Source organism: Myotis myotis, unplaced genomic scaffold (assembly GCF_014108235.1).
Source record: "Myotis myotis isolate mMyoMyo1 unplaced genomic scaffold, mMyoMyo1.p scaffold_m19_p_6, whole genome shotgun sequence".
In the NCBI taxonomy this organism is placed as follows: domain Eukaryota; kingdom Metazoa; phylum Chordata; class Mammalia; order Chiroptera; family Vespertilionidae; genus Myotis; species Myotis myotis.
In genome coordinates, this window is record NW_023416368.1 from 212713 (window position 1) to 235411 (window position 22699).

A 22699-nucleotide genomic window follows, 5' to 3' on the forward strand; every position below is an offset into this window, starting at 1 on the left:
GTTGCTGACAATTACCTGAAGGAGAAGTTGGGTGCTTCGCTGGGCTGGAAAAAGTTTAGCTGCATCGGAAAGCAGGTCTAATGAAGCAAGCTTGTTCTATAAGAGGCTAAGTTGACTCACGCATGCACCACACACATAGAGCTCGCGCTGGCGCCGATCGCACGCGTGTGTTTCCATGTCATTGTCGATCGTGAATTTGTTGACACTTCTGTTATAAAGGGCGGAGAGTGAAGTTACAATATTTCTTCTAATTTCCTTTCAATGTGCACAAATCCGTGCACCGGGCCACTAGTTTCTTTATAAAAACCCCGCCACACACACACAGACACAGGAGACAACCCTACAGGCAACTGGGGTATGGCCTCAGGATGGGGAGCGAGGTCCCACCTCTGTATTTCACCCTCCTCATCCATGTGGCTGCTCTGAAGGGTGGACGCCTCCATCTCCATGGCTACAGGCACCGGCGAAGGGGCTCCTCTGACCCATGCCCGTCAGGTTCCAGTCCTGAGAGCAGGCTGCACCCCAAGTTCTGCTGGGGGGGGCCAGCCAGGGACACCCCAGGCCCAGAGACTATGACCTCCCCTCCCAGGAGCACTGGCAGCCACCACGGGCCGAGACCAGAGATGAAACCAAGACTCAGTTACCCACCGAGAAAAATGTGACCACGAATTGCGTATCATGTGTATGGGTTTTGTTGGTGTTTTTCTTTCCCTTTTGGTTAAAAAACAAAAACAACAAAAAACGTAACAGGCTCTCAGGTATATAAAACTGGTAATATTAGATAAAAATACAAACGTCACCTTTACAAAACAAAAACGAAAAGCAACACACACACGTTTCTCTTGAGTACACGGAAGCGTAACATCTTACCAAAAATAAAGAATTTGGGTTGTGTCCTGACACGGGCAGCGGGGAGCCGCCTCCCCGGCCACGCCCGGCAGGAGCGGGGAGCGCTGGGGACGGGCGGCGGGCAGCGGCTGATTGGTTCACGCATGGTTCTCTCAATGTGGCTTAAATTAAAAAGCAAAACGAGGTGGGGCCAGGGGAAGCACGTGCAGCCAGAAACATCTAGGAAATGCTTGTAGGCGGGTATACCATGTTTATTTAATACATCGCATTCGCTCGCATCCTGCTGGGAAAGGTACCGTCTCGCTGTCCCGGCGGTTACAGCAGCCTGGTGTTACCGGTGTCAATGTCATCCAAGAGATAATTTAAAAAAAAAAAAAAAAAGCTAGGCAAAGAGTAAAAAGGAAAGCTTAATAATCACTTTATGGTGTAAAAAAAACCCACTTAAGGCTCTCAGGAAGGTTCGGGATAGACTTAAACACTACAGAAGGAGATGCGGCTCCTACGGCCGCGGCGGCCCCGAGAGGCTCCTGTGCCCCGGCAGCCGCGGCGCCGGCCTGTCCTCCGCCAAGAGCAGGTCCACCCGTGTCCTTGGCAAAGCACCTGTGACCCCGGACAGAAGTCCATCCGCGTGGCGTCCGTCGCTGCCGTCCGCAGGCGCCCTCCATCCCCGCGGGGGAAGCGTGTCGGAGCCGCTGGGCTCTGTGCGCTGTTTTGGACAAGGAAGCTCTGAGCGGCTCACCCAGCGCCACAATACTCGCTTTGATGTCACGTTAAACAGACGTACACTGTCTCTTTGTTCTCCAGGGTGCGCGCGGAGACAGTTTTTCACGGAGGAGAACAAAGACCGCACGCCGGCAGTAAGCACCGTACATAGTAGGTTCAGGAATGTAACACGCCATGTACATCCGTGTCCCGGGAAAGGGCCGCTAGCTTATCCTCACCTCACATCTGCAGGGAGAGGGAGAGAAAGACACTGAGAGGCGGACCCATGAGCACACGCAGCGAGGGCACACACACATGAATGCGCACATGAACGCGCACACGTGTGTACACACACAGCGACAAGTCTTAGCATTTGACGTTTTTGTCAAGTTTTCAAACCCCCTAGGGCTCATTACTCTTTCGGTAACATCCTACCAGAGCTGGGACTAGACTCTCAGATCTCACAAAAGAAGAAGGCTTGGGAGCAAGCCCCATTCTCCCACTGTACACATAGGGGAAACAGAGGCCCAAAAAGGTTCTTTCGTCTTTCTCCTCACCTTCCTCTTTCTTCCAGCCTAGGGCATGATGTGATTCCTGGAGCTCTGGCAGCCACATTGGGCCATGAGGCAACCCTGAGGATGGAAACCACCAGCCAGACAGAAGGGGTCTCTGTGACCAGGCAGATGTACACTGAGCTCTGAGCTGAGAGCAGCTCACCCCATGCTACCTCACCTGTCCACTGCTCATTCTAACACCTGCACCACACCCAGGCCCAGAGCCCGAAGGCAGAACACCTGCCTCTCACTTTAGGGTCTGCCATCAGCTGGCCCACGGGGCCTGTAGACTAGAGGCTCAGACAGCCCCTGCACCATGCCCTGGGGCCTTTCCTCCCCAGAGACTCCTCACAAGTGCACCTGGCCCACAGGCCTCACGAGCTCCTGCCTGGCAGCTCCCTGCAGCCACACTGCCAACCAGACACCTGTCTCCAGGAATTCCTCTTGCCACCACTTGTCTGGATGCCCTGGGCCAGAGGAAGGACCAGGCTCTCCAGAGCCGAACAGGCCAACACCAGGAAGACTTGAATCTGCCTCCTCCGTGCTGATGCTGGCTGCCCAGACCCCGTTTTCTTCGGCAAGCAGTAGGCGCCCCTAAGACTCTGCTTCTCAGGTTCCTTTGCTGCTGGGGGGTGGCCCATGCAATCAGCGTGAGCCCCTGGGTGAGATTTCTTCTTCCCACCTTACTCGTTCTTTCAGTCTGGAGTGTGGGTGTGATTCTGGAGCTTTAGCAGCCATTCTGGGCCATGAGGCACCTCTGAGGATGGACAGCACCGGGCCTGGACGGAAGAGGGTCCCTGCTGACACCTGGAGATGCCTTGCATGCTCTGGTCTCCCTGTCTGTCCACGAGTCACAAACGTCTACCTTCAAAGACCTCCTCAGCCTTCGGCAACCCTTACCTGCCACGTCTATCAGCCTCAGTGTGTTCACCTGTCAAATGGAGCAAGTAACCTGCCTGAGCTGCCCCCACTGCTGCCCAGGGAACTCCAACCACTCCACTCAGGAGACGCCTTTGCCCCCCAGTCAAGGAAAAGACTAAAGCCAGAGCAGGGCCTCCGGCAGAAGGGCCGTGGAGGAGGCTTCCATGTGGCGGGAGGGGCGGGAGCAGGGGACCCACAGCCCAGCTGGACACCAAGCTCGCAGAGCAATCACAGCCAATCACGGCCAATCACAGCCAATCACGGCCGCGGCCTCTCCTCGCAGTGATTCGCCCTGTGATCAGCCTTCGCCCTCCCCCCGCGGGACGTGGCCCGTCCAGCCACAGCTCCTACCTGGTTGGCAGGTTAGGTGGGTTTTAACCTTTTTCTTTTCCGCTTTTTACCTGACTCCCTACGCCTTCCTGTTAACAGAAGGGCAGGGAGGGTGAGCGGGCCTAAGAGGGCTGTCCGGCGGCGGGCACTGCAGGAATGGGCACCCGAGTGGCTTGTCTCCTGGAGGAAACCTAACCCATCAGCGCCACCGACCTCCTGGCCCCCCGGGCGGCCACACGACCTCCTGGCCCCCCGGGCGGCCACACCGCCAGGACCCCCCTGGCAACGCTGCAGCCAGCGGCCCAGCACCGGCCTTCCCACCAGGGTGGGGACCTTCCTCAAACACGTCTCCCCGAATTACCCCAACCGGGCCGGAGACTTAGCATGCACACCCCACCCCACCCCCTCACTGCAGCCTGAACCTCCTGCCAGAGCCACACGTCTGGGCCCACCTCCCGCCGATGCCCACGGCGGCAGAATCCGACCCAGCAGGGCCCCAGGGCATGCTGGCCATCAGCAAGCGTCTGACTGAGCTCACAGCAGCCCGATCCCACCGCCCCCAGAACCCTGCTCACCACAGCCCCAGCAGCCAGGCGCCGGCCCGGGACACGGGGAAGAGAGGGAGGGCGCGCAGCTCACCTGTCTCCTCCTCGCGGAAGTCGGGGCTCGGGCCGGTGGGCGTGCAGGTGCACTCCAGGTGCTCCTCCAGCCGCACCTGCACTTCTTTTAACTTTGGCTTCTTCCTGATGTACTCCACCTTGGCCACCTGCCGAGACAGACCCCGCGTGAGCAGGAGGGAGCCTCTCCTTCCACCTCCGACCTCTGACCTCAACACTCCTCCCAGCGGAAAGGCACGAGTTAAAACAAGCTTCAGACAGCGTTTGTGGTCTGGTCCTCTTTGACCTTAAAATAAACCTCACAGCCCTAGCTGGTTTGGCTCAGTGGATAGAGCAGCGGTTCTCAACCTGTGGGTCGCAACCCCTTTGGGGGTCCAACGACCCTTTCACAGGGGTCACCTAAGACCATCGGAAAACACATCTATAATTACATATTGTTTTTGTGATTAATCACTATGCTTTAATTATGTTCAATTTGCAACAATGAAAATACATCCTGCCTATCAGATATTTACATGACGATTCATCACAGTAGCAACATTACAGTTATGAAGGAGCAACGAAAATAATTTTATGGTTGGGGGGTCACCACAACATGAGGAGCTGTATTAAAGGGTCGCGGCATTAGGAAAGTTGAGAACCACTGGGATAGAGTGTTGGCCTGTGGACTGAAGGGTCCCGGGTTCGACCCCGGTCAAGGGCACATGCTTGGGTTGAGGGCTCGATCCCTAGTGGGGGGTGCGCAGGAGGCAGCCAATCAATGATTCTCTCTCTGATGTTTCTCTCTCTCTCCCTCTCTGAAATCAATAAAAATATATTTAAAAAATAAACCCCACAGCGGCCAGTGGGTCTGAAGGATGTGCTGCAAGGTGGGAGCTGGGGTGGGGGGCAGGAGGGGCGGGGAGAGTGGCAGTGAGGGAAGGTGTTTGATTCCGTGTTTTAGGCGCATCTGGGGCAAAGGGCAACGCTCCCCAACGTGTCCCTGGTTATTATGGGGGGAGCCTTGGCCGAGCAGGGCCTCTTGCTCCCGGGCCTCCCCCAGTTTCCAGTGTGGGGCTGACTCTGGGACCCAGCTCAGCCGAGACCCCGAGACCCCCAGACTCCTGGACATAATGGGGCAAGGCGTCCTCCACCACAGGGGGTGGGTGGGAGGTAGACATTCCAGAAACACCTCCTGCCGGTCCCCTGGTGAAACGCACACAACACTGACCACTTCCCATGCCCGTGTTTGTCCGAGAGAAACAAGCAGCGATTTACGACGCACCTGCTTCTGGGCCTGCTTGGGTGCCGGGTGCCCGCACCTCTGTCCAGGCAGGAAATGGCACATGTCCCCCCAAAAACATGCTGTGAATATTAAATTCTCAGAAGCACCCTCCACACCAGCCAGGCCCACAGAACGAGACATTTACGCCCTAGAGCCCCCCCCGCCCCCGTTCCCGTAACCTCAGCCCCCAGACTCGCACACTGGAGCCCAAGTGGGGTCCCCATGTCCCTCCTCCCTTCCCCCTTTGTTTGCACCGTATAAAACAAACATCCCAACTCCCCACGACTGAGGGTGCCTGTGTAATGAACCACAGGCCAATGCACCCCAGAACCCAGCGGGGACGTCACCCCCTCTAGACAGGGGAAGCTTGAGCTCTTGCTGCTCACCAGGAGGGACTGCCATGAGGCAGGACGCCCCCAGGAGGCCTGGGGAGAGCCACGCCCGCAGGGGACGCCACCAGGTTATGTCCTGACTGACTGGCAGAGTCAGGGCAGAGCACCCTCCGTGATGCCCAGCACTGACCGAACCCCTTGTGTGAGTCACTGTGAGGCTCACAGCCACCGAGGGCTCAAGCACGCCCACTTTACAGATGAGGAAACTGAGGCAGCAGACAAGGCTTGTTCTTTTGCTGGGAGGGGGCCTGGACCTGGAAACAGCAGGGGCCCCGAGCTGGTCCTTAACCAGGGGACGTCCTAACTAGAGGAAGTCCATCCCTCGGGTGAGACGGCCCCGGGCCCTGCAGTTCCAGGCACCCCATGTCCCAGCCCGGCTCCACAGCCATTCAGGACCGAAGCCAACCCCAGAGGCTCCTGGGCCCGATGGGCAGTGCCCCCGGGGCCATGGGCAGCTTCCCGAGCCCAAGCTATTCGCCTCCCTGCCCGCCACGGCCTCCAAGGCTCTCGCCGGAGACCTTCACCTCCAGGCCCTAAACTGGACCCATGCAGCCATGAGGTCCCCAAGTGCCGCTAACCCCGTCCACAGGATGCAGAGGCCGGTCCCGGGCACCACAGGAGGACCACCCGACCTGCCTCCCAGAAGTCCAGCAAAGCAGAGCTGGGTCCCAGCCGCTGGAGCCCTGGGACGGCCCAGGCTCGTGACTGAAGGACTTTGGCCCGTGCTCTCAGACAAAACGGGCGCCCCAATCTGCAGCTCCCCTCCCCGAGAGGGGCTCACAGCAGCTCCTTCACCCTGACCCACCGTGGCCTCTGCTGGGGGCCGGGGCCTGAGCCGCTGGGCACACCACCAGAGTCCTGGCCACCACCGTCCCGACCCCGAGGCTTGGACTGGGGACAGGGCCCGGGGTCGGCCCACACGGCGGCTGAGGAAGGACAGGCTCCTCAGGGAAGCCAGTCAGGGAGCGGACAGCAAGCACTGACCACAGCAAGCCCAGCTCAGGGAAGTCGACTCCTGGGCCCCAGCCTGCCTCTGAGGGCAGCTAGGGTCCCTACCTATTCGGGGGGGCCTGGGGCCCCTGCTCCCAGGTGCTGCCATCAAGCTGCTGCAGGGGAAGGGGGGCCAGGTCCCTGAGGAGGGGTGAGCCCGGCTCCAGGCCCACATGGGGCTGGCCTTCGACCCCAGCACGTCCAGACACCCAGGGCCTGGGGCCAGTGGGCAGGCTTCGGCCAAGTTCACTCTCCTGGGCCTCAGGGGGTGACCACGCCCAGCCAGGCTGTTGTCTCCGTTTAGAAGACGCCTTTGTGACTCCAGAGGCTGGGAAGCCAGAAAGCCAGGGAGGAGCCACCCCCCAGGACTCCCACCTGCCGCAGCCCATCCAGGACTCGGCCTCCACCCAGATGAGGCGGAACGGCCCCCTCACAATGGCCCCCTGTTCCCACTGACCTTTTGTCCCCTTTCAGCCAGAACCCCAGTGTCTGCGCCGGATGTTTTCCTGCCAGCCCTCCAAGGGTGGGCAGGCAGAGCAGGGCAGGGCGCGGGCGGAACCAGCTGCAGGATGGAGGCCCCGGCCCCTCCCGGGCTGACCATGACCCCGCTGGGGCGATGAAGGCCCCAGGGGGGGGCCCTGGTCCAGCTCTGCCACCCCCCCCCCCCCCGAGCCCCAGGCAGAGACGCGCCCTCCGGGAGGGCCGGCCCCACCCACCCACCCTGCTGCCACCCTCCCTGCTGCCGGGTGTCTGCGCCAGGACCCCACCGGGAGAGTGCGAGGGGCCAGCGCCGGCCGCGCTCCCGGCCTCGGAGCACCTTGCGTGTGGCCGTGGAATGTGCTTCCTCAGCCTCCGCGGGGCCCTGGGCCTCGAGGCCAGGGAGGCCCCCGGTTTGGGTCTAAAGGGCCTTCTCATGTGACAGGTGGCCGGCAGAGCCGCGGTCCTCCCTGAGGAAGTTTCCCCCTGCACCTCACGCGGGGGTGGGGGCGGGGCCGACACCAGGGGCGGACAGCAGGGCACCGAGGGCTTGAAGTAACACGTAGTCAAGGAGTGAGTTCTACACACCCCGACGGACACCTTCCACCCAGGAGGGTGGGCGCACCTGCCGGGGAAGCTTAGTGGGGGGCGCAGGCCTGCTGCCCAGGAAGGACCCACACCCCAGAGCCCAGACAGGAAGCACTGGCCTCACAGCCTCAGCCTCACCCCCGAGAAGCCAGGCGGCGCCCCGAGTCTCCCTCCAACCCTCTCCCCTTCCTAAAGGGCTGGCTCTCTAGTTTCCCAGCCCAGACACCCAGTTGCCCAGCTTCAGACCCATTTTACAGATGACGTTAGTGCAGCCGGAGGGGGACGCAGGTCCCAAGAGGAGCTGCCAGCCATTGGCCACCTGGAGTGACCTAAAGAAGCAGCATTTCCCCCCAGGGCTCAGGTGGGGCGCTCAGGGAACTCCTACGTGACCTTCCTGCACCGCCCCCTCAGTGCTGCCCTGGAGGGCACCTCCGCCGGCCCAGCCTGAGGAAGAGGGGGCTCACTCAGGCTCCCAGCGAGAGTCGGCCCCAGCCACCGGTCCCTCCTGAAACAAGGGAGGCGTGGCCTTGCAGCAGCCCCAGAAGGACCCTCCCAGAGAAACACTCCATCGACACCATGAAAGGGGGGTGCCCTCCCCGATTTACAGGCAACATGCCCAGGTCCGTGCAGGCTGAGGTGACCCAACCCCACCTGCCAAGCACCCAGCCCCCACCAAGGTGCCTCCGTGAAGGAAGACTCTTTCCCCCGACTGTTTCCTGTGATGGCGGGGGCCCCCGGACACCCGCCCGGAGCAGGAGACGAGACCCTCGGCTGCGCAGCCCTGCCTCCCGGTGCGGCCCAGCCCCTCAGGTGCTGCAGGTGCCCGGGCAGCCGTGCTGGGCTCACCTTGACGCTGCGGTGGTGCACGCGGGACGGCTGGCACTTGACGCTGCTGGTGTTGCAGCAGCCGGTGCAGCGTTTCACCTCCACGCACGGGGGCCAGATCAGGAAGTTGGCGGACGTGGGGTCCACCTGGCTCCGAGGTATCTCATAAATGACCGTCCTGGTCTTGCAGACAGCGGGGACGGCTTCCTCTGCAGAGGGAGAGCCTGGTGAGTGTGGAGGCCATGCCTGTCCACTGACCGCCACCCCTCCCCCAGCCAGGGCTGCAGCCCCTCCGGGGGTGGGGGCTGGGGCTGGGGCTGGCCCCGGGCAACTGGGCGTGCAGCTGCTGCTTCCTCCAATGGGACATGTCACAGCCCCAGGGTCCCCACACCCCACAGGGGTCGCTGAGCTGTCCCAGGATGAGCAGGGGCTAGAGGGCCCAATGGGGAGAACCAGGGAAGGAGGGGTCACATGGCCGGCACAGCAGGAAGGAACATGGAAGACCCAGGCCTGGACACCCAGTCCCCGAGTCCACCAAGGAGGACCTGGATCTCCTCTGCTCTGTGCTCCTCACACATCCACGGTCCAGCCCAAAGCCTTACGGACAGGACACCGGGGAGGGACTGACAGACGAGAAACCCACCCCTGGACCCCAGACACGTGCCCAGGGAGCCCCGCCAGCAGGGTCTGCCACCACCCACCGAAGCTGCCTCCAGCAACACTCAGGGCCCCCGGGACCCTAGGGCCGGACTGGAAGGAGCCTCCCCAGCGTGCAGGGCCTACCACGGCCCCAGCACCCACTCGCACACCCCGGGCTCGCACGAGCCCAGCGGCCCAGCACGGAGGGGGCGCGACCCTGCAGACAGAGGACCATCCTCTGCCTCCGCCCGTGTCAGCTGCTACACCCCTCCTCACACGGGTGGGAAGACCTCGGGGAGCCTGGGAGACCCAGCAGGGACCTGCGCCCCGAGAATAAGCCACCACTGCTGCACCCCCTGAGGGAAGCACAGGGGAACCGGACCAGATGGGCTGGGAGTGGAGCCAGGAGAGGCCTTTGGCCAGCTCCTTATTTTACTCAAGGAGGCCCCTCCTGGCTGGATCGGACCCACACCCTCCAGGGAGCCCGGCTGCTGCAAGGACGTGACCTACGTGGTCACAACACCGAGAACATCACTGGGGAGAGGCCGACTGCCTGAGCCAGGAATCACGCCCACACCCCATGCTCAGCGGTAGAACCCACAGGACCCTTCGTCTCGGAGGGACTAAAGCTGGGGTGGGGTCACCTGCCCAAGGCCAGGCAGAGCCCACAGGCAGCAGCCGCGGGAAGAGGGCAGCCCCGTGGCGTGGGGCGGGATGGGCCACGGCCGACGGCACCCCCAGGGCAGGAAGGTGCAGAGCCCCTCCGAGCTCCAACGTGAGCAGACCTGGGCTGCTCTGGGAGACGGACAAGAACCAACACCCCCAAACCCAGGCCGATGTGGAGCCCCAGGAGCCGGGGGAAGGGGGGTGCGCGGGGGGAGGTGGTGCGGGCACGAAGGGGCCTCCGCGCAGCCAGGAGCGCCCGGGCTCCGCATGACGAACTGGAAATGGAACTGGCGTCTTCCAGCGCGGCCTCCCGGGAGCAGGCCCCAACAAGACCGGCACTTAAGGAATTTATGACGGCTCCCTCTCCAGGGGCTCTCGGCGGGCTGGGCAGGGAGACACCCCTGCAGCAGGGAGGGGCCCCTGAGCAGGCTGGGCCTTTGTTTGGAGGAGGAAGGAGGGAAGCTGCCTCGGGGCCCCTCTCCGGCCCCCCAGCCCCTCACTCACCGATGCTTCTCTTCCTCCGCACGGGCACAGGCCGCTTCTCGGGCGTGTGCTTGGGGGTGCGGCCCCCGTGGGCCCTCAGGCTGCTTTCCAGAGCATCCTCGGCCCCTGAAGGTACAAAGAGGACACGATAACCTGCTGCCCCCCAGGCCTGACCACAGCACCTCCTGCAGCTCAACCCCACCCTCATTCCCCAAGACAGAGGGTCCCCTGGGAGGCTTCCATTCCCTCACGGGGTTCCCTCACGGGGAATGTCCGGATGTGCAGGGTGTGAGGGACTCCCAGCTGCCCGGCACCCCCCGACCCCGCAAAGCCTACACGGAGTCCCCCACGTGTGGTGCCCTCACCGCACTGCGCGGCAAAGCTGTGGACTTGTGGGGAGGGCAGGGTGTCCGTCTCCTCCCAGGAGGCCCAGGTGAGGGCTGACCAGGTAGGGAGGCCCAAGGCCGGCCCTCTGAGTCCACAGACCCAGAGCCCACAGGCGAGTGGCTCCCAGCTGGGCCCACCTCCCAGATGGCCCCTTGGAAGGGGCTGAACGGAGGACAGCAAGGCGGGTGCTGCTGGACGTGCCTGTGTCTCTCGTCCCCGCCCCCACCCCGCCTCACCCGACCCTCACGGAGTGTCCTAGCCTTGGAGGCACTGGAGACAGCAAACCCCACTGTTCCCGAAGCAAGTCCACTGAGGCGGAGACCCCCCAAGAAACACCAGAGGGGAGCGAGCCCCCACTGAGCTGAGTGGGGAGCAGCTGCAGGACTGAGCGGGGAGGCCTGGTGACCGACAACACAGGCACTTGCAGGAAGAAAAGGCCTCGGCTCCCCAGGGCCCCCAGGTCTCTCAGAGGAATGAGGGAAAAGGTGGGTCAGCTGGTCTTCCTGCCTTTGCCGAGACCCAGCTGGGGGCTTTGCCACTCCTCCCCTCCGTCCCCCTCCCAGTAGGTGACCAGGGGCAGGGTCCTGAGAAGTCAGCAGCGGCACAAAGATCCCCGCCGGCCCCTCCTCGCCCTCCAGGCGCACCCTGGCCCCAAGAGGCCTGGACATCGCCCACTCGTTCTAAACCCAGAACCAGCACCATGCCCACGGGGCCAAGGGCAAGAGCCGCGCTCTTTTGAAGTCTGAGCGGAACCCAACTTTCCACTTAAAGTGACTCAGTGTTCCACGACCACTATTTTTCTGAGACCCAAAATAAGACAGAACAGAACTACTCATGCTGTAAGAATTTCCCAGCAGCAGCTGCTACAAGAAGCGCTCTTTCACGAAGAGAGGGACATTCATGAGTCACGTCCGTGGTGGCCCTCCTGCTATCGCTGAACCGAAGAGCAGGGAGCAGCCGGCCCATCCTCGGCCGAGAGAACTCAGCACCGTCCCCGGCGCCTTCCCACAGCCCATTGCTGACCGCTGACCGCTGACCGCTGACTTCAACACGCAGTTCCCCCCGTGTGCGCAGGGGGCACTGCACCCCTCTGGGCCTAAGGAAACGGAGGCCCACGAGGAGGCATGACAAACAGGGGGCACCTCCGACAGGACGCTGTGTCCCCGCTCAGCCTCACCGCCGCCCAGGCCTCCTCCAGCCCCAGAAGCAGAGGACGGGGCCTCCCCGCTCACCCACCGGCGGAAATCTGACCCGGCTTGGAGACAAGAGGCGGCAGAAATGGCTCCTGGTCAGACAAGCCCACCCTCCGCCCAGCACAATGTGTGGTTAGCACACCCGCCGGACTGCGGGCACAGGCGGCCTCCCTCCCGCTGGTGGCTGAGAGCGGGCAGAGAGGGCTGCCCCACTGCTCCCAGGACAGGTAACCTGTGGCTTCCCTGGTCTTTTAGGCAGAGCCAAGGAGTCCTCAGGCCTTCAGTCCCGGAGCAAAGTTAATGGCCCAAGAGGGGATCTTTATGTATCGCTTACTCAATGACCCTCGGGCACTGGGCCAGACAGCTCAGAACAAAGCTCCGGCCACTGGACAAACAGGCCCCAACTGCACACACACACTCACTCACACACACTCACACACAACCGCGCACGTGAGAAATCGACTCCCCTTCCCGCACACTCAGAATGAATTCACAGGCTCAGTGAGGGAACCTCTGCCTCAGGGCCTCCAACCACACCTCCCAGGAGCTGCAGGCTCAGTGTCTCACCTGTGAAATGGGAACGCAGCCCGGTCACTGGGAGGAGCCCAAAACCCCACATGCCAATCACAAAGCTCCGTCCACAGGAGGGAGGAGCCACTTTGTTTAAAAACACTCATTTCTGATTCCTGGGGTTTGGCCTCCCATCTGGTCGACTTGGAAACACCCCTTGGCGAGGGGGGGGGGTCTCCACACCCAGCCCCTCCGCACTGACCCCAGCGGGGCTGGCAATGGCCTGCAGGGCAGCTTGATCCTCCACAGCTGCTCACAGCCTTCCCAGCAGCCTGCTGTGGCCCTCTCTCCACTCTGGGCGGGAACAGGGGTTGGGGGAACCCCTCCCCCCTCCCCGCAAGCTCTAGAAGCAACAGGTGCAGCCCTGTGCTCAGCCAGAGGCCATGGTCTTCTCTGGTTTTCAGCTCCCAGGTCTGAGAAAGGGGAGGAGGCGACCAGGATAAATACTCTGGGGTGTGGGTCACAAGGACCCCCTAGGAGTGCGATAGCGAGCAAGGGAGGCCCTGCTCTCCTCTCACCCCAAATCTCCCAGCAGGAAAGTCTGACAGGTAGGCCAGGGCAGGTGAGCCACCGACCCCCTCCTTGGGGGTCGAGGGGAGGGGAGCCCCTGGGGCTTTTTATGAGGGGCAATTCGAAACCAGCAAAAAACTGACTGTGAATCCCGGCTTTCCCGGTTGGGACCCCTCCCCTCGCCCCAGAGGCTGTGGGCCCGGAGTGCCGGCAGGACAGCCCCCCCCCCTCCCCGCACTGCATTCTCCGTGGGGGCGGGGAGGCGGCTGCACAGACCAGCATAAGAATGGGGCCCGAAGAGCGCTGATGGTCCATTTCCCATTTCCCCCCGTCCCACAGCCCTCCCGCGGGGACCGGCTCCGCAGGCCTTCCCATCCTCGAGCCAGAAAAAGAAAACAGAAAGCGGGGAGCTCTCTCTGGGGGCCCCACCCCCAAATCCACAGGGACCCGCCTTCCTGGCTCCCCCCAAAACAAACCCTTCTCCCCAGGGCTACACATCAAGGAGCAGATAACACTCCCCCAGCCCCATCTGATCTCCCAGTGAAACCCTACCCCTGCGATAAGGATCGGCCAGAGGATTTCCTGGGTCAGGAGACACAGGCCCCGCCGGCCGCGGGAAGACGTTCTTGGCACGAAATGAAAACAGTGCAGGCCTCTCCACCACAACTAGGTACAAATTTCCAAATGGCCGGCCCTTGTGGCTGCCCTCCATGCCCCACCCCTCCTCTTTCCAGAGAGAGATCTTCCCTGAGTCTCCCCGGCGGCTTCCACGGACACCGGGGCCTGTGTCAGTCCACGGCAGGCTCTCCGGCAGGAGTGTTGTTCCCACGCTGGACACGTGTCTTCTTCCTGGACCGGCTCTCTGGCCCCCACCCCGGCAAAGCCACCCAACACCCCCTGTTCCCCTTCACCAGCCACCCGGCCCAGACCTGTGCCCCGGTCCAGACACCAGAGCGTGTCCTGTCTGCCTCCCAGATAAACGTGTCTGCAGTGGCTGGGCTCCAGGGCCTAAGGGCCAGGCCCGAAATAGTCCCCAAACACCAGATGTGTCTGTCCCGGGGGCACCTTTTTATTGCCTCGTGAAAACAGAGAAGACAGGGCCGCCGGGACCAGAAAAGCGCAGCCTCGGGCAAGAGTGGGCAAGCTCTTGGGGACGCACAGGGACTCCCCCCGCACCCCCGGTTCACCCGCCCAGCCTGCGACCCCGCCCACCTCTAGGGCTGTGCCCCGGGCCGGCCGGCTCCCACCCCTCCTCCCGGCTGGAGGGCAGGCCCCAGGCGGGCGCACCTGGCCGGGCACCGGCGCCCTCTATGTGGCTGAACTCCCCGTGACACACGCGGCAAGTTCCTTAAAGGCAAAAACAAGCTCCGGGCGAGCGCGCAGCCCGCTGCGCGGCGGGAGAGAAAGTGGTGATTGGAAGAGAAACTCCTGACTCATCCGCCTGGGCTTTTATGGCCCGGGATTGGATTCTGACCTTTCGGTGCGCTCCTCCGGGCGCCCGGCCCGAGCGCGGGAGGCGGCCGACCCCGAACGCAGGAGGCCCCGCGGGGCGCACTCCCTCCCCGCGCCCTCCCCGCGCGCGAGGGCAGGGGCGCGATTTACCTACGGAGTCTATCTCCAGGAGTCGCTGGAGGTCCCGGATGCTGTGGATCTGACTGTGCGCCAGCCGCTCGATCACCTCGCGGGGGATCTCGGCCTCCTGCAAGCAGAGCCACACACACGGTCAGCCCGGGCCGGCCCCGCCGGCTCACGCCCCCCGCCCCCGCCCGAGCGCGCGCCCCCGCCCCAGACGGCTCCCGGCCCCGCCCCACGTGAGCACCTCGCACCAGAGGCCACCCGACCCCCGCCCTGGCCTGGCCGTGGAGCGGGAGGTCGAGGGTGGGGCAGCGGAGACCCCCAAAGTACCCGTCCCCATCCATGTCTGCCCTCTGCAAAAAAAAAAAAAAAAGCCCGCCCCTCCTTTAAATTTTCAAACCAAAGCCCCCCCACCCCCGATTCCAGCCCCTCCGCGCGGGGTGTCAGTTACAGGCGGCCTGGGGGCCGCGAGGGGCCCGGGAGTTTCTGATTCAGGAGTGAAATCAACATCCAGAAGCTCAAGTTGAAATGCGTCACGGATGGGCGACGGGAGTCGCGGCAGCCCTAACACTTTATCCAGCCGGGGCTTGGATTTCACCCCCGGAACCGGCGACCCTGCGCGGGAGAGGGTCTCCGGCTCCCACATGCACACACACCCGCCCACACTCACGCGCCCCACCCGCTCCGGCCCAGCAGCGGCCCTAGCGCCGCCGAGGACGCCCCAAATCCAGCCGGAGGCCGGGGGAGGCTGCAGGGATGTGAGGGTTAAATCTCTCCCTCCGGCGGCTCCCGGGTCCCTGCCCAGACAACCCCCACCCCTCGGCCTCCCCCACTCCGCCCCGCTTTTTAAAGGGCCTGGGGGTTGCTGGGGGTCTCCGGCACTAAGTTCCCACGACGGGGGGCTGGAGAGAGTCATTGATCCAGCGAGCTCCGGGATTCGGGATCGGAGATGGGGGGCGAGGGGTGGGGGAAGACGCCAGCTCAGGGCGGGCGCGGGCGCCGGCCCGGCTCGCCCTGCTCAGCCACCTGTAAGCAGGCCCAGGCGGGCGGGACTGCGCCGGCCCAGCGCTCAGCCAGGCTTGGCCTCCGGGTACCCGGAGCTGCGGCTCCGCGCTGCCCACCCGGACCGCCGGGGGCCCCTACCTGCTTCCCGGCCGCTCTTCCCCCGCCCCGGCTCCACCGGCTCACACACACCCCCTTCCGCGGTCCCCGCACCCCGACACTGCATTGCCCGCCGCGCCCGGGTTCCCTCCCCGGAGAGGAGCCCTCGCCCCCCGAAGTTTCTCCCCGCTCGTCCACCCTGCCGCCCGCCACTCGTCCCCCCTCGGCAGAGCGACGCCACACGCTGGAAACTCACCAGCACACTCGGGCGGAAAATAGAACCCAGTTGGGAAAATTTAAAAACCGAGCACCCAACAGAAATCAAAACGCGCCCTGCAGCGCCGAGCCAGGGGCGCCCCGGCCGCGGGCGACTGCAGGGGGCGTGCGCCCGGCAGTCAGAGGGTCCGGGGCGGGGTGGCACCCACCTCGGCCAGGGCATGGGCGAGGTATCCGCAGCCGAGGAGCAGCAGGCAAGCCCAGGTCCTCATCGCGTCCCGAGGCGCTGGCGGCTCGGCGAGGAGGCGAGGCCGCGGGGCGGGCACTCCAGCCGGGCTCCTGTGGCGGCGAGATTCAGGACCATCCCTCAGGGAGCGCGGCCCGGAGGGTGGCGCGGAGCGGCGAGCAGGCGGAGCGCGCCCGGCGCGAGCAGCGAGTGCAGAGGAGGCAGCGCGGCGAGGAGGAGGAGCAGGAGTGCGCGCCCGTCGCGCCGGGATCCTCCTGGGCCGCCGGTAGGGGGTGGGGACGGAAGGGGCGGAGGGCGGGGGCTGGGCTTCTTCCTTGGTGTGTCTCCGGTGCTGGCCGCCGCCGCGCTCGCTCCCGGGCGCAGCTTTAGGAGCGACCTGGCCGGGAATTCTGCACGTTTGCGGGCATCAGCCCCGGGAGGGAGCCCGGAGCGAGGCCGGAGCCGCCGCCGCCGCCGCACCACCCATCACCTGTCTGGATGCCGGGCCAGACTCGGCCTCGGGCTCGCGCGCTCTGCGGGCTGCGGGCGGCCCTGCGCGCCCACCGTCGGCCCCGCGCTTGCCTCCGGCCTCTTTTCGGCGCCACCGCCGCCGCCGCCGCCGCCAGGCCGGGCACGGCGCGGCCCAGCACAGCACAGCGCGGCCCGGCGGCCTGCGTGCGCCCCTCCGCGGCGCGCCCTCGGCTCCGCGCCGTGCCCCGCCCTCCGCCGGCCCGAGCCGGGCAGCCGCCGCCGGCCGCACGGGGCCTCTCCGCGCGGGCCTGAGGGCGGGCGCAGGACCGAGCCGGGCGGCAGCCGCCACCGGCAGAGGGACAGGCGCGGACAGGCCCGGCTCGCGGGAGTGGTGCGGGCTCCTCGGGGCGCGCGTGTGGAGCCGGCCGGCGGCGGGGAGGGGGTTATAGCGCCGCCGCCGCGCCCCTCCCCCGCCCCCTCCCTCCCGCCTCCCCCGGATTCCAGGCCCGGGACCCGCACCTCGGAAGCACGCGGGGGCCGCACGGGCCCGGCCGCCGCCACACGGAGCACACACACGCGCTCACGCGGGCGGGGAAACCCATCCAAACCTTGCGCCCGCTCCGAGCACTGCCGCGGGGGCCGCGGCCCTCCCGCGGCCTCGCCCACCCCCTGCGCCCGCTGCGGTCCTGCGGTCCTGCGGTCCCGGCCCGGAGGGAGGAGGCCGCGCAGAAGCCGACTCGCCTCGGCCCCAGCGGCAGCCGAGGGCAGCGCCGGAGCTGCGACGCCAAAAAGGGCAAAAGCGGGCTGCCCCGATCGGCGCTCCGGCCTCTCCACGCTGGGACCCAGGCGCCCCCGCTCGCCATAAAAGGAGGGGAGTGAGGCCGTGGTGGAAAGTGGGGCGGGGTTCGGGGCGCTGCTGGGCACTCACCTGGCGGCGGCCACGCGCCCCCGCCCACGACCCGGTGCCGGGGGCGTCTGAATGCGGAGCCTCCACCCACATCCCGAGGTGCGGGAGCCCCCCCAAGTCCCCACTCCCGCGTGGAAGGCCGGGCCGCGGCCTGAGCCGGGAACTCGAGGGGATGGTGGGGAAGGGAGCCGCTCCTCGGGAACCCCGGAGAGAGTGTGGGCCTCAGGCGACGGATCCGCGGGGCGCACAGAGCGCCACCTCTCGCCTGGGCGCGACTTGGAGGTGCGGGGGCAGCACCAGGGGAGCCGAGGCCAGTGCGCGGCTGGACCGCTCGCCTCCACGAAGGGTGGGTGCGCCCCGACCCGGAGGACTCCCGCCTCGACCAGGTGGGTTAGGACCCCGGCGGGCCCTGTCGCCCGCCAGTGCTCGTCCCTCGTCCCTTGGGCGGGAGCCGAGTTCAGGACCAGAGCACGAGCAGTGAGTGAGGGGCGAGCGACCCCAAAGCTCTAGAGCCAGGACCCCGGCGGCTGGCCGACGACCCGCCTAAGGGCCCGCCCCGACCCCCAGCCCCGCGGTGGAGGCGCAGCCCGCTTTCATCTCGGCTGGGCCGCACCTGGCATTTCAAAGGCCGAGTCCGGAGGGGCTTTGGGGCGCTGGCCTTTCCGCAGATTCCTGGGCGTGGGGAGCTTCTCCTGCGGGTCCCAGAGGACCTCGGTCTACGTTCCTTCCAGAGGCTTTCACGCCCCTGCGGCCTCCCCACAACACGGGGCCCTGCAGACCCGCAGGCCCATGGAGGGTCGGGATGGAGGGCCCAGGCAGAAGCCGGGAACTTGGAGACCATGAGGAGCACGTGAAAGCCACCCCTTGTCTGTCCAGGTGGAACCTTAAATAGCTTCCGAGAGGGACCCTTGGAAGTTTCTGGAAAGCAGGCCTCTGGCTGGAGCCGGTGGGAGCCGTCTGCTGCCCACACATCTGAGAGTGACCGCACCACCCAGCTGAGACCCTGGTATTCGGCAGGCAGGGCCCAAGGGCATTTCCCTGGGGTGATTCAAGGACTCAGCTTGGTACCAGGGGTGGAAACAAAGGAGAAAAGGGCCCTGCACAGGCCCAGCTCCTGGGGGTCCATGCACCCTGAGCGGCCTGGCACTTCAGGGACACCCCATTCCAATTTGGGGCCAGCAGGGAGGTTTGGGGGCACGGATCTTCTCCGACCAGAGCGGGAAGGGGAGCAGGGTCAAGCCTGCCCCAGACTGGAGAGCTTTGGGGGGAGCAGGCGGGCCTCCCTCCCTCCCTCCCTCCCTCTAATCTCAAGCCGCTATTAAAAATAAAACCCGCTCACGTCGTCATAGCGACCACAACAACAGCGACTGTGGCTTCCTGAGGGTGGCAAAAACTTCTGCAGCCACGCGACAGCCGCCTGGGGGGAATTGGGGCACCACACGGGGTGCAGCCCCAGGCCTGCCCTGGGGTGGGACGGGAACCCCAGCACCCAGCCCGCCCCACCCTCTCCCGTCCTCAGAGGGAACTGGCAGCCGCTGTTTCGAGAACTGGAAATGGAGACTGGAGGATTGACTGGACCAAGAGGTCACCAGCTTGGGGAGAACCACTCCTGCACGGCCCCTTCTCCCGGACCTGGGTTCCTCCTCAGCACCCCCTATTCAGACTCCAGCGCCTGGAGCAGGGGCTGCGTGGGGAGGTGGTGGTGGGATGCTCGGCTGAGGGGGCATCTGCCGCCCGATGGCCGGCCCAGGAGGGGCGTTCTCCACAGGTAAGGCGTGGTCGGTGCTGCTTTCCCCGGGAATGGAGTCGAAGAGGTTCGCACGGATCCCTGCAAACATTTGATAAAGAGGCTAAATACACTTGAGCAGGAAGAAGCAAAGGCCTGGTTCCGGGTTCCGTGGGTGGGGACCCAGGAAAACCCAGGCCAAAGGTGTGTGTCGGAGGCCAGCGGGAGAGACCTGGTGGAAGAAGGGGGCAGGGGTCCCCAGGCTGGGGAGCTGCTGGTGGGAGGGAGGGTGCCCCTAGGCAGGGGATGCCAGTCGCCTCCGGAGCTCTCTGCCGCCCCGGCCTTGCCCGAGGCCCATCATTAAGGTGAGTCAGGTGTTCCAAGTAGGTGGGGAGAGGCCACCGCACAGCTGAGGTGACTGGCTGGGCACCCGCCCCTGGAGGCCCCTCCTGGCACTCGGGAGGGTCAGGAAGGCCTGGTCCACCTCAGAGCCAGGCAGGGCTAGAGGCGGGCAAGGTGCCTTTATGAAGGGCTGTCAGCGCCCTAGCTGGTGTGGCTCAGTGGGTAGAGCGTCGGCCTACGGACCAAAGGGTCCTGGGTTCGATTCCAGTCAAGGGCATGTACCTCGGTTGCAGGCTCTTCCCTGGTCAGGGCGAGTGCAGGAGGCAACCCATCGATGTGTTTCTCTCAGATGGCTGTGTCTCTTCTTTCCTTCTCTGAAGGATCGATGGAAAAATAACCTCAGGTGAGCACTAGCAGAGAGCCCAGCACGCTGGGTGCTCAGCCCACGGCACCCTAAAACCCCCGTGCAGAGGTCCCAGAGCTGATGGGGGCCCTGCTGGCTCCAGCTCCCGTGGTCCCGCTGCTCGGCACAGGCTGGTGAGGCGCCACGGTCACTGGGTGGCATCTGTCTGCAGCTCGACAGGACTGTGAAGGGTGCTGTCGGGAGAGTCGCCTGCAATCCTGGGGCCCAGGCCCACCTGATCCCTGGTCCAGAGGTGCCAGGAGATGGGGGGCACACCCAGGCCCGGCGGCCCCAAGTCTCGGTTCTCTCATCTGGACAATGGAGGCCCGTCACCCTGCACGCACAGCTGCCTCCGCAGTGCACATGCCCCTGGGCACACAGGCAGAGCCCTGGCACCCAGCTGTGCAGGTGAGGGCCAGCTGGGCGTCCAAACCCAGGCCCCCGCTGGTGCCAGAGCGGATTTCGGAGCAATTTGTCATGATGAAACCCCTCGGTGCCCTTTATCTCTGGGCAAGGCTTTCTCAGTTCAGGGCAATTAATCCAGCAGCAGCCTCAGCCGAGTGGGCACCACTCCTTGAAGATCAAAAGTGCCCAGGCAGGCGTTAATTAAGTCATTATCTCGAGGCCCCGGGCCCTGTGACTAGTCCAGGCTCCCCAGAAAGGGAGAAGCCGCCAGCAAGCAGGGAAGCCATTCTCTATAGGGTTGTTTATAACTCCCTATTAATTGTTTTTATTTTATTTTCAAAATTTACACACAGAAATGAAGTTTACAATACCCCAGAATGCCTGATGGGCGTGGCTCAGTGGTTGACCATCAACCTATGTGTGAACCAGGAGGTCACAGTTCGATTCTAATCAGCGCTCATGCCCGGGTTGTGGGCTGGATCCCCAGTGGGGGGTGTGCCAGAGGCAGCCGATCCATGATTCTCTCTCATCCTTGATGTTTCTCTCTCTCTCCCTCTCCCTTTCTGAAATCAATAAAAAAATATATTTTTAAAACCCAGAATTGATAACTACTTTGTGAATGAAGAGCCATGTCACGGGCACTGGGTGGCTTCACAAAGCGAAGGCGAGGCCTGGACAGTGGGCACTGGAAACCGGCTGCCCCAGACGGGTGCGCTCTGCGGGCAAAGCCCACAGCCTCCGCAGGCCTCATAGGAAAGTGAAGAGCATAACATGTCTCGGTAATTTTTATATGAACCACATGTTAGGATGATACCATTGAGTTAAATAAATTATATGATTGCAATTAATTTCCCGTTTGGTTCTCCTTTGTTTCGTGTGGCTACTAGGAAGTTTAAAATGCCGTGCTGCTCAGAGGCTTCCACCGGGCCATGCGCGTGTAGGCACCAGAGTTCACACCTACACGGCAGAGCCAGGCAGGTGCGTGGGGGGTGGGCAGGGCCTGGGGTCTCGTGCTCCCAGCCGCAGGGCTGTGCGACCAGGGGCTGTTCAGCACCTCGGAGCCTCAGCGACCTCCCCTGGGTCACAGTGGGCTCAGAGGGTTACTTTCGGAAATGCCCCCTCGCTCCTTCTACAAATACGACATGCCAGGCCCTGTGAGAAGACGGCCACCCCACGGGGCCGGTGTCTGCACGGAGTCCCGAGCATACACTCTTCCAGAAGAGAAGTCAGGTGGCCAGGGAGGCCTGGAGAGCGAGCAACTTTGAGACGATTTAGACGGAGCCTTCAGGACAGAGACAGCAGCCGCAGGAGCAAAGGCCCTGGGGCAGGAACCGGCTTGGCTTGTCCCAGGAACAAGGGAGTGGGTATGGCAGGAGGCAAGGAGCTGGGAGAGGTAGGCAGTGGGGCAGGTCGCTCAGACCTTGAGCACAAAGTAAGGAATTAGGGTTTTATTTCCGGGCGGATGGGGGGAGACAACCTGAGTGGAGGAAGGGCCGTGGGGTCAGCACCCCATTCCCAGAGCTGGTGCCGTCCAAGTCAGAGCTGCCAGCCGGCGCGCTCAAGGAGCCACTCGGGTGGCCACGGCCCCACCTGGAGTCCCACGGCCGAACGCCTGGCAGAAGAAACGGCCACGTGCTCCAAGGTTCCGAGCACCACAACTTGAAGTCACGAGCCTGGGAACAGCCAGGGCCCTCGCGCTGTCCTGTTGTAGGGAACGGCGTCCGTGCGGGGATGGCTGTTTGTTCAGGCCCAGCGTCCCCAGGCGGCGTGCGGTCCGTCCTCTAAGCTGGGCTCTGCGGAGCGGGTCTGGACGCAAGGCTGATGGGCGGTGCCTTTCGCCCGGTGTCCGGTGGTCTGTGATGTGTTCATATTACTTGTCTAAGAAACTCAGTCACTTCTATTTTAAAACAGACATTTGGGGAACAGAAGCCACGGGCTCTGGGCTGGAAGGGGGGCAGGTCCCCTCCCCTCTCCAGGCCTGAAGTTCCCTCTGAGCCAGCGGTGTAGCCCTGGCCTGAGAGCGCAGGGGGAGGGGCTCCGGGGAGGCCCCTGCATCCGGGCCAGGGAAGCCCTGGGCTGGGCCCGTCCGGAGGACCCCCACTCCCTGTCACAAAGGGAAGCACAGCTCACCCCACCCTCCAATTCTGTGGTTGTGACAAGAACCCAACTCCAAGTGGCCCGAGGGAGCAGAAGGTGTCCACACAATCACCAGGCTCTGCAGGGAGCAGCTCCAGGTGCGGCTGGATCCAGACACGCCCGGCCCCTGGCCACATAGCCCAGTTGGTTAGAGCGTCGTCCCGGTACGCCAGCGTTTCGGGTTTGATGCCCAGCCAGGGCACATACAAGAACCCACCAATGATACGTTTGCAC

At 64.1% G+C, this 22699-nt stretch overlaps 1 protein-coding gene and 1 long non-coding RNA gene across 7 annotated transcripts; one reads left to right on the forward strand and one right to left on the reverse strand.

The window, feature by feature from the left end:
* Positions 1-754: 754 nt before the first annotated feature.
* Positions 755-17442, reverse strand: PDGFA (platelet derived growth factor subunit A). Of its 6 annotated transcripts, none has more exons than XR_004968241.1 (9): positions 17066-17442; positions 16059-16188; positions 14560-14656; positions 10319-10423; positions 8531-8718; positions 3996-4122; positions 3378-3445; positions 2788-2884; positions 755-1797 (listed from the first exon to the last, which is right to left on the reverse strand). XR_004968241.1 is itself a non-coding variant. In XM_036313403.1 (8 exons), the coding sequence occupies exons 1-7, from the start codon at positions 17407-17409 to the stop codon at positions 3390-3392; spliced, it is 1047 nt and encodes a 348-aa protein (XP_036169296.1). In that variant the 5' UTR covers positions 17410-17442; the 3' UTR covers positions 755-1797; positions 3378-3389. The 6 variants fall into 6 exon arrangements, 4 of the variants coding, with proteins under 4 accessions (XP_036169296.1, XP_036169299.1, XP_036169295.1 ...); XR_004968240.1 differs by having other exon boundaries at positions 2788-3036; XM_036313403.1 differs by lacking the exon at positions 2788-2884.
* A 241-nt stretch (positions 17443-17683) lies between these two features.
* Positions 17684-21248, forward strand: LOC118658214. Its single transcript, XR_004968242.1, has 4 exons — positions 17684-17839; positions 18330-18459; positions 18973-20332; positions 20683-21248. It is a non-coding gene; the product is annotated as an uncharacterized LOC118658214 (long non-coding RNA).
* The last annotated feature ends 1451 nt before the right edge of the window (positions 21249-22699 follow it).

What these genes read in the sequence shown, in the direction of transcription:
- PDGFA (XM_036313402.1), bottom strand. Translation starts at nt 17,409, where the DNA reads ATGGCGAGCGGGGGCGCCTGGGTCCCAGCGTGGAGAGGCCGGAGCGCC. An exon ending in GGCCCCCGCGTGCTTCCGAG is followed by an intron (nt 16,189 to 17,065) that starts GTGCGGGTCCCG and finishes TCGCCGCCACAG; the next exon opens with GAGCCCGGCTGGAGTGCCCG. An exon ending in TCGCCCATGCCCTGGCCGAG is followed by an intron (nt 14,657 to 16,058) that starts GTGGGTGCCACC and finishes CTCTGCTTGCAG; the next exon opens with GAGGCCGAGATCCCCCGCGA.